This window comes from Pygocentrus nattereri, chromosome 3 (genome assembly GCF_015220715.1).
Source record: "Pygocentrus nattereri isolate fPygNat1 chromosome 3, fPygNat1.pri, whole genome shotgun sequence".
NCBI classification, from domain to species: Eukaryota; Metazoa; Chordata; class Actinopteri; order Characiformes; family Serrasalmidae; genus Pygocentrus; species Pygocentrus nattereri.
In genome coordinates this window covers 37910395-37921306 of record NC_051213.1, presented here as the reverse complement: position 1 = coordinate 37921306, position 10912 = coordinate 37910395, and the positions used below count along the sequence as shown (strand labels likewise).

The 10912-nt window shown below is 39.2% G+C and overlaps 1 protein-coding gene across 1 annotated transcript; it reads right to left on the bottom strand.

The window, feature by feature from the left end:
- Window positions 1-1504: 1504 nt before the first annotated feature.
- Window positions 1505-9201, bottom strand: LOC108429187 (UDP-glucuronosyltransferase 2A2-like). Its single transcript, XM_037536705.1, has 2 exons — window positions 9093-9201; window positions 1505-5072 (listed from the first exon to the last, which is right to left on the bottom strand). The coding sequence occupies exon 2, from the start codon at window positions 5062-5064 to the stop codon at window positions 3457-3459; it is 1608 nt and encodes a 535-aa protein (XP_037392602.1). The 5' UTR covers window positions 5065-5072; window positions 9093-9201; the 3' UTR covers window positions 1505-3456.
- Window positions 9202-10912: the final 1711 nt, after the last annotated feature.

Below are 10912 nucleotides of genomic sequence, written 5' to 3'. Positions count from 1 at the left end.
TCAGCTTCATCATTAAAAAAAGAAAAGTTGAGATGTGTTGCTTTTCCACCATTTATAGGCTTTAACTTCTGAGTCACATTAGGACAAAAATAGGATTTGTGCAACTTTAACCTGGTAATGTAAGCATAGCATAACTGCTCACTATGTGGCCATGAGGGATATTGATGCAATTTCACTTCCTAGCCTAAAATGCAGGGGTGTGGCTAAAATAAGGCCCTGCCTACTCTTTCACTGTGTCCAGGAGACAGATCTTTCGAAGGAATGAGACAGTCTACCCTATGGTGGATTTTCTGTTTGCCTCTCAGCTCAGCTGTTTCTACCCTTACTGTTGCATAACGAAGCATCACTCTTGTCAAGTTATTTTAAAGTTCTTTAAAGATGGAGCCAGAAACTTTGATTTGAGTTGTTTATTTTTACATTTATTAGAGCTGAAGATGTTTCACTGCCATTTGTATCATTAGCCATTTGCCTCTGCTAAAACCCAATACTTATATTTAAAAGTGTGCTCCGCAGCTGCCGTTTGCTTCTCTGTTGATGCCTTCTCTGTTGATGTTCTTGAATCCTGAACCCCAAGGCACTCGGTGTGACAAGGAAATGTGGGACAGCAGTTTTTAATTTTTTTACGTAAAATTTAAACTCATGATGAATCTAAATTGTTCAACATCTCTTTAAAAGAAATTCTAAATATGTTTTGATAAATAATGTTAAAAAATGCCAAAAAGGTAAGTAATACACCAATTTAAGCCTTCGCTTTAAATATTTAAGGTCTGAATAGTGGGACTGCAGTTTGAACTAATATGTTTGTATAGATGCCTATGAGGTGAGTTCAGGTTATTTGGAATAGTCAAAGCCAGTGGTGTCCAATGATATCCACACAGAGCTGGCGTGACTTCAGGTTTTCATTCCAAACAAACAGAGGCATTTGATACAATTTGTTTAATTAGCTGGTCTCAGTCTGTCCATCAGACAGTTGGTCAGTTATATAAGTTGTGTTCCTGCTTGCCTTTGAATGAAAACCTGCAGCCACACCAGCCTTTTGTTGAGAAGATTGGTGACCTCTGGTTTAAGTGAACTGTATTGACCTGATGTGTCCGTCAAAGCTAATGACACTAAACAGTGCCTTAGAGATCATGTGATCCAAATGAGGTATTTTCACTCAAGCAGTGAAGTAAGTATATGAGATGATGATCTCACAGGAATGACAATCAACCACACATTAAAAGAAGGACATACTTGTAGGCTTGTACTTTGTTCCTATACGTAAATACAATTTTGGGACATTAGTACGTTACACATCATTTACTCCTTACATTTTTATTTAGACCTAAATACTAGAATGGTCATAGAGGTCAAATGCTTATTTGTGTCACAAAAAGATAATGGTAAAAGCATATATTTTTGTATTATGGGATAATTAGATAAGAACTGTCTGAATGAGAAATGTCAATTGTGATTTTTGTGATCATTTTTTATTTTTCCAGTCATATGCAAAAGTTTGAACATCCCCCTTTAAATTCTAAACTGAAAAGATCTTTTTTATTCAACTGATTTTTCTGAATTCTATTGATTTTCTAAGTTGTGTTAAGGATCTTTTATTCATATTTTATTTGCCACAATGCCAGAACTGCATAATGGTCAAGGAAGTTACAGAAATGAAACAATAAGCAAAGACATATAAAGTATGGAAAATAGAAAATAAGCAGTAGAAACAGCATCAATGACACAACAGGATATTGTACATTAATGAAGCTAAATTTATTAATTTTCATATAAAAAAAGGTGTGTGTCCATTATTACACTAAAACACCACAAACACAAAATTTTGTTTAATTTCACTTTTCAGGTCATTTTTATCAGTATTTATTTATTATGTGTAGTTTCTGGAGTGTGAGTGGCTCCATATAGTCCTGTGCCCAATGCTTCACAAGACAATGATCTGTCCGTGGTTTTCTGCCACACTAATCTGACGTGCTGTTTAGTACAGGAAGATACTGAGTCTCTATTTCTCCCTGGAGTCCCCTCTTAGATCTCCTTGAGGAGGATGCTTTCTCCTTCTCTGTGCCAGGCCTTTTCACCAAACTCTTACTGGACAAATAAGAGCATATGTTTGGCATGCTGCACCTAAGTCATCTGCGGTGCCCAATCCTGGTCCTGAAGTTTATCTTCAACCTTGATCTAACACACCTGATCCAGGTCAGGGATGTCAGAACATTAGAGCCAAAGGTGTTGGATCTAAACTCTCCAGTGTTAGATCTTCAAGACCAGAATTGAGCACCCCAGCCCTATGTTATAAAGGAGAAAACTTATAAAGGAGAAAAGGTTGAAACATGAATGAGATCACCATGGCATCTGTTTACAGGGAAAACCACTCTCTTTAACAAAAAGATCTAATCGCATTGTCTGTAAAACACCGACTGAAATTCCAATGCTTATTACAACTGTGTATTTAGGAGGGAAGACATAGCAGCTTCCCCAGGGCAAGAACACTACAGTGCCACAATGCACAGACCAGCCAACAGTATGTGCATATGTTTAAATGTAAATATTTTTTTCTACATTTAATAACTGAGTGATTTTGACACAGCACCCATATGTTCATATAACTATAGTTTCTCTGTGCTTGTTCAACTCCTAGACATTCTCAAAAGATAAGCTACAAGTAGCACACCCTGTCCTGAACAGACATACTTGATAATAGATCATTAAACGCTTAGTTACTCTGTCCTTGTTCATGTTTGTGCCATGAAAAACTTGATAGAAACTGAAGGTAACAAGCAAAGAAACTCCCAGAGAACAACAAACTACATTTTTCTAAAATCAAGAAATTGCTATGCAAGTTCTTAAGACCATAGTACAATTTTGACAATATACAGGGCGAGTCAAAAGTCACAGGACACCGTTTAATTTAATTAAATATTTTATTATCGACTTTTATCTCTGGGGTCATCTCAAACAAATTGTTGCTGAGAAAATCTGCGACAAACATCACCTTCAGCACCGCATCTTGGAGGCTTGTGACAGCATAAAAAATAAAATAAAATAAAACGGTGTCCTGTGACTTTTGACTCACCCTTTAGTTGCAGTAACAGAATAATAATCAACAATAACATTGACATGACTTGTAGCTCTCTCACAGGGCTGAAAACTCTCCATTAGGGGCTCTTAACATTGCTGAGTAAATAAGACCATTTATAAACATCAATATGACATGCAAAATTAACTTATTAGTGCAAAACATTAACGAAATTAAGTTCTGGCATAATTCATTAACATTCATTATTATTATTTAATCCAATATTTCAATTCTGTGACATGATTTGCCCATATGACAAATATACATTCGTTGACCTGTTATAGTCCTTTAGCACTTTCTGTATTGGTCCTGACTCAAAGTAATTTTGACCCACTGACAAATCAATTTTATTTATGTAACCTTTGTTCTGCCACAGACTCTCATCATTCTAGTTTAGGTTTCTGTCTTCTGCATAATCGGAGAGACAAGAAACGAACAATTAATACTACAACACCCACTAATGTCAACAACACAGCCAGTAGAAGCCCCACCACATCTAGGGAGTGGTACGAGTACCAAGGCATTTTATAGGACTCGGTGCGTAAGTGTGCAGCTCCTTTATGCCGCATTACAAACTCTATCCAGTAGAGGGCACTTTCCAAAGGATGCATAGGCCTATCTTTGTGCAATCTAGACAGCCGTTGCATGTTGTCTCTGTATGAAGGCTGATGTAAGACTTCTTGTATTGCTGTGAGAAACACCTGGCTGTCCAGTGTAGCAACATCAACAATTTTAGCTGCCCCTCGCACCTTAAGACGTAACATGTTCTCAAATTGGTCAAACAATAATGGAACACCCACTACTGGAACACCATGATAGATGGACTCATAGACACCATTAGTCCCACCATGGGTGACAAACAGCCGAGTTTTGGGGTGACCAAGCAAGTCATTCTGTGGCAGCCATTTAACAAGCAGGGTGTTGTTGCCCAGGTTACTGGGTTGCTCCCCCAGATGCCTCCAGATTACCCTCTGAGGCAGTTGAGCAAAAGCAGCAGCGATCTCAGACGTAATGTCAATGGGAAGACCTTTCACCAGTGTGCCTAATGACATAACAATGAGTCCATGCTCTCCTGACCCATCCACAAACTCCTGCAACTCTGCTGGTATTGGCTTTGCAGGTTTGCACTGAAACCCACCAATGTAGATGATGTTGGGCATGGTCGGGCGAGGGAACTCAAAAACGAAATCTACCCTCATCAGCCAGAGGTCAACGCCCTGAAGGAGGTGGTAGAAATTGGCATCAGGCCCAAAGTACCGCGCCATCAGCGCATTGTAGGGTGGAGTTACGATGAAGTGGTCAGAGCACACATTGATAATATAGCGGAGGGCATTTTTGACCCTTTCACCAAATGTCATCTGGTTTGAGACAGCACAGCCTGACGTAGGAACATATGAAACAGGTGAAGGAGCAACAACAAAGTGCCCCTCCCCACTAGTTATCCATCGTACGTTGAACACAATTGGTAATTCTAGTTTGTGAGCCACAAGAACCCCTGCAGGAATACCAGGGTCAATCAGAGCAACATCATAGTGTGTGGCTCGGAGCTCTTCCATAAGCGCTTTGTTTTCAAACATCTCCACCACCAGCTGACTTGCCTGCTGGTGGATTTTTGCTAACGTGGTAAACATCTCCCAGAGGAACTTCATGAATGCTAGAGGAGACCCTCCTTGCCGGTTTATCTCCAGCATTTTACTTAGGAAAGACACAAAAAAGTCTGGATCCTCAATGAAGACAGCCTCAGGAAGAGTCACAGTGATGGATTTATAGTGTGGTGATGACTCTTTAATATACCAGCTGGTGGAGGTCCGCACCACAGTGACCTCATGACCTCTGGCATGGAGCCCCTCGATCATGACATGCATGTTGATCCAGTGGCTGCCATCTACGGGGAAGACAAGAACCTTTCCAGCCATAGTTGCATGCAGACAAAAGGTAAAGAAGATCATGGGACCCAAGAGAACATAACATAGATATTTCAGGCCACCCATGACTTCCCCTGAAATGAAAAAACAAAAAACACAGTATTAATCTTTTGTTGTTACATAGCAAAAGTCACTTGCATATTAATGGTATGATGGGGCTGCAGGTGACTACAAAGAAACATGTTGATATATAACACTCAGGAGTGGGGGGAGTAGCTAAGTAGCTCGCCACTTTTTTTACAATTTTTTGTAGCTAATAGCTGTAGCTGCTACAGTCTTATGAAATGTAGCTAATAACGGTAGTGCCTACAAATTTTTGTGTAGCTATAGTGATAATTTTTACTACAATTTTGCTACAGGCTTCAGGAGAACTGTGCAAAATGTGAACCATAGAACACGGTCGTTAACTGGGCTAGCGGCAACTGTGTGAGCTGCAGACAGTCCACGCTGATCATCTCTTACTAGCAGGCTTAGCTCAGTCGTTGCAACCGAAATGTTAAGAAGAGCCATTTTGTCCTTTCAACCAAAATGAAACCACATGGGGAGCCACAACATTTTATGTCCATTTTACTATCTTGGCTGTAAATATGTCTCAGTATGTGCTGATGCACTACTACAGGCTAAAATGAAAATGAACACTTACTTTCATCTGCTTTAACCTTTCACTCAGCTATAGCCGCTTTTCTCACATCTCAGTAAACTTTTCTCTCTCTGTGTTCGACTTTTTAAGAGGCTGAAGTCGCTTCTCATTCTCCAGCTTCTTTTTCGAATTGTCCAGTTCAACCTTAAATGGTGCCTGAGGCACCAGATTGTACTGCTGCACTATTTAACGTGGAACAGGAAATCTCAAATGAGAAGTAGGAGAACGAGAAGCGACTTCAGCTTCGTAAATTGTTGCAGATTCAATGTATCAGGAAACCAGGTACGTGCTTATAAATTCAAATAAGTCCATTCATCTCCAAATTATCCAAAAATCTATGTTCATCTTAAATTTCTCTCTTTGCTATTTAGTTATCTGCATTGCTTTGTGACCTGCAGTTTGCACGTCGGCATTAAAGGTTAGTGAATTAGCAGTTATACATCAACTCCAGTGTTTAAAACCATTTATTGTGAAAAAACTATGTTAGAACTGTGTGTTATAATGCTTTTACAGCAAAGGAGGATTATGTTATTTTATCTAAAATTCTAGTTCTGCAGTGGAGCCGCATTAGCTATGCTGAAGCGGAAAGATTATTCACCTGCGCAGGCCTGATTCTCACCCCAAACAGAGCCAGGGTCACTGATGAGAATTTTAAGTGTTTCCGAGGTTTAACAAAGGATTCTTTTCAACTGTATGTTTCTTTCTGGCACATGATTAAATACAGCATCTTGTTTACACTATCCGTTGGGCTTGTTCAGTGTGTCAGGTGGAGATGCACAAACATTCTGACGATCACGCTTTGAAAGTAGCTAAAAAATAGTGCACTACTTTTCAAAAAGTAGCTAAGAAGTAGCCAAATTGCAGCTAGCTATAAAATTTGGGAAAGTAGCTACAAAGTAGTTGGCTACTAATTTTTTAGTAGTTATCCCAACCCTGATAACATTTAGCTTTGAAGAACGATTAAGGGTCCAGTTTTGAGCTCTGGGATCCAGTTGCTGCCATGAATTGAACACTAAAATGTCCGTGGGAGCCTCTCTCTGTCACAATTGGCTCCTCCCAGTCCTGTCCATGTGCCTGTGTTTACCTTCTAGTCCTGTCCATGTGCTTTTGTTTTGCATTGCGGTGTTTTGCTTTTTTGTTATGTCTGCCCCTCCATCTATCTGTGTTGTCTCTCTGACCCTGGACCGTTTTGACCCTTACTCTGGATTTGTCCCTAATAAATCTCGCTTCTCTCAGCTTGTGCGTCCACCTTATCATCGCTCCACCACTTTCCACTCTCTAAATGCTTTCCATTTGGAGAACATCACTGTTTGCTCCTAACAGACTTAGTTCTGCCCTCACTAGTAAGCTGAACAGGTAGCAGAAAGCTAATCAACTATCAAACTAATGCTACAATAATAAAAGACAGATTTCAAATTCAAACCTTTGAATAAAGACATACAAATTAAAGAATGTTATCTACATGCCTGTTACAAGCTCAAAACGTTCATATTCAAACTATAGCAGACATATAAGTCCCATATAATGCAGAGCTAACCCTGCTAGTGTGTTGCTAACACAGCTAGCTAACATGGTGAAAATACAAGAAGTATTATCATCGCACTGGTTTGAAAAACAGATCTGTATGTTAGACATTGCTGTGTAATGTCACTGCTTTATGGTTCTTTGCATGTTCCTGGCAAAAATGACTTTTTTGTTTAATCTACTTTAGCATTTAGAATACATTTTTAAAAGAAACCAGGCCCTGAGACCAAGGTGTTGTCTGAAGCAGCTGACCGTCAGAGGTGGCACCGCATGCACTGCTAGAGGAAAGAGAAGCACAGCTAGCTGGCTCCTATGTAAAAGAATAATGCCAGGCTAAATACTATTATTACCAACAACAATTTGATAACATAGCATTATCTCAGACTGCCATTGATGACAGCTGGAGATGAGGGATTGCTGAAAGAAACCTGACTCAGCCATTAAATGGGATAAAATTAACATATTTGCACTGCATGTGCGGAAAACATCAAGGTTTATTCTGGGAAAATCCAAAATCAGGGGCGAGACGGTCCAGGGTTAGAGAGCCAACATGGAGAGCAGAAGGGACAGACATGACAAAATAAACACAGAATTCCAAACAATACAAACACGTCAAACTTCAAACAGTACAAACAAAACATCCAACAGATCAAAGACCAGCCAAAACCATGGGCAAACACGGGGCTTAAGTAGCACAAGGGATACAAGGGATCAAATCAAATCAAATTTATTTGTATAGTGCTTTTTACAACTGATGTTGTCACAAAGCAGCTTCACAGAATTCCAGAAAAGACAAAGTTTTAACAAGAATGTAAAAATCACAAGACACAGGTGAATAACAGGTGAAACAAATCAGGGGCGGAGTCAGAAAACAAGGGGGTCGGGCAGGGAAGGACTCAAAACAAAGAAAACTAGACCAAAACAGAAAGCACATTGAAGAGTGGGAGGAGCCCATCGTGACATTTATGTTAAAGTTGTCTTTATATAATATACTTACTCAGAAAAGATCGTGCTTCTCAGTCCAGTTAAAAAATTTTAAATCCCTGAATTGATAACCTGTATTTTCCGTCTTCTGAAAAGTAACAATTACCCAAATTGTGATTTTAGCATTTGAATACTGGCACTTCGATTAGTTAAAACAATCAGTTAAACCTGTGTACCTGTGCACATACCTAACAGGAATATAAAAGGTTAACACACAAACTTGCACACAGCCAGTCATTATACTGAACCTTGCCCAGAAACTGTTAACAATGAAGCAGCCAGCAAGAAGGGGGAGGGGTAGATGTTCTTGGCGAGGGTGCATGTGTAAGCATTCATCTGCTCAGGGCCCCTTCTCACGCTATATGCTTTCCCATACAGAAAGAAATGTGTAAAGTGCATTTACCAAATACATTTGAAAGTGTATACATACATACATGCATACACACATACATACATTTGAACAGTTTAACATATTTGAAATGTACCTCATATATTTATATATAAATATGTATGCCCATGTATTTCTTTTCCATATGAGATCTACTCAGAAGTACAGGGATTTTACTATGCTGCACTACACTCGCAAAATATCAAAGTCTGCACATGATGTCCACTCTAGTAAAGTATTACTAATTAGTTCAGAACTGACCTTTATACAAACACAGCCCTTTGTGGGGTCCAGACTAATAAAACATGCTTCATTCCTTTCCACACATAATTCATTGCTCCTTAACTCGGGACAAAACAGCCTGTATCGTGGATGTAAAACACCAGTCACATAAGCACTAGCAGTGGAGCAGGACTTGAACACATTCTTTAAATGCCTCTAGGAAAAGAAAACACCACATTCCTTCCTCTCCACAGAAACTAATACAACAGACAGTTCCACATATACAGAAATGGTTTGTGTTTAATATGTCAAAATTGAAAAGACTGTGTAGCTTACCTACTGTCTCAGTCTGTCTGTTCTACTCTTTGAACGCCCTCTGCCCTTCTGTATCTTTTTTTGTAGAACTTTGAGAAGGCAACTCAAACTCCAAACCCCACAATTGCTGTTTCATAACAGTGGAGAGGTTTGACACAGGGGAATATTATTTGTGTGTGTGTGGGTATGTGTTAGAGAGAGAGAGAGAGAGAGAGAGAGAGAGAGAGAAAGGGAGAGTCCCCCTACTCCCTCAACACTTCTTCTCATTTTGCAAGAGGAAAAACTTTTTTTATTATTTTGCTGACTAGAAGAGGGAAAATATATGCCTTCACACAAAAGACACCGAAACTTCGCAGCTGTTTCTGAGTTAATCAAACCAAGAGGAACAAACATTTTACCTACTTAAAGGGTTCTTAAAAGGTTCTTGATGCATTTGGTGCATTTCCATTCAAACATGTTCATTAGCTCCATGGTGTAGTGCTAACACTATCAAATATTTTCTTTCTTAAATATTATATTGTTGCTGTTGGAACATACACTAAATGGCCAAGAGTATGTGGACACCTGACCATAACACTTACATGAGCTTGTTAAATGTCCCTTTCCAAAACCATCAGAATTAAAATGGAGTTGCATTTGTGGGGTCAGGCCCAAACCCATAAGAAACAGCCCCTGACCTTTATCCCTCCTCTACCAAACTTTTACTGTTGGCTCTATGGAATCTAGTAAGTAGTGTTCTCCTGCCATCTGCCAAACCCAGGTTTGTCAATCAGACTGCCAGATAGTGAAGAGCGATATATCACTCCAGAGAACACATTTCCACTGCTCCAGAGTGTAGTGGCAGTGTGCTTTATGCTACTCTAGCAAGTACTTGGCATTGCACAGCTGCTCGACCATTGAAACCCATTTAATGAAGCTCCCAATGCACAGTTCTTGTGCTTGTTGTTTCTTTCAGAGGCACTTTGAGTGAGGCAACACATTTTTATGTGCTTCAGCCCTGGGTGGCCCCACTCTGTAAATTTGCATGGTCTACTGCTTTGTGGCTGAGCTGTTGCTGTTTCTACAGGCTTCCATTTCATAGAAGTAGCACTTACAGTTGACCAGGGCAGATCTAACAAGGCAGAAAATTAATTAACTGATTTGTGGCAAGGGTGGCATCCTATGATGGTGTCATGTTTAACATCACTGAGTTCTTCAATTGACCCCATTGTACTGTTAATCTTTGTGTGTACAGAGTTCAAGGCTATGTTTTTGATTTTACAGGTCTGTTATCAGTGGGTGAGGCTAAAACATCTGAAGTCAATAATTAGGAGGGGTGTCTACATACTTTTTAACATACAGTATATTGCAATTTCTGTTTTTTGTGTTTTGTTTTTTTTTTTACAATAATTTAAACATACCTGCTGCCCTTAACATTGTATGTAAATTTCATGATGAATGGACCACAAGGAATCGTGCAAAATTGCTTGGAAAAATTCTATTTACAATTTAAGGGTTTTTCCAAGAACATTTACAATTATGTGGAGGTTCTTGACACTTTAAAAATGTTCTTCACACTCATACATCTCATTTACAAAAACAAACATGCTTTTCCAAAGGACCATTCACTGAGAGGTCCTTTAGGGTATGTAAAGTAATTATTCTATGGGATCATGTAAAAGAACCCTTTTTGGCACTTTTTATTTTTATGATAATGAGTGGGTAATGATCAATGCATTTCAACGTTCTGTGCACACCAAACTGTAAAATGCAGATTTTAATCTGGACAAAGTTGTACTATAAATCACAGATGCCACTTATGTGTCTGGGTGTGGGGGGTTGCTAAAGCCTAACCCAGCACT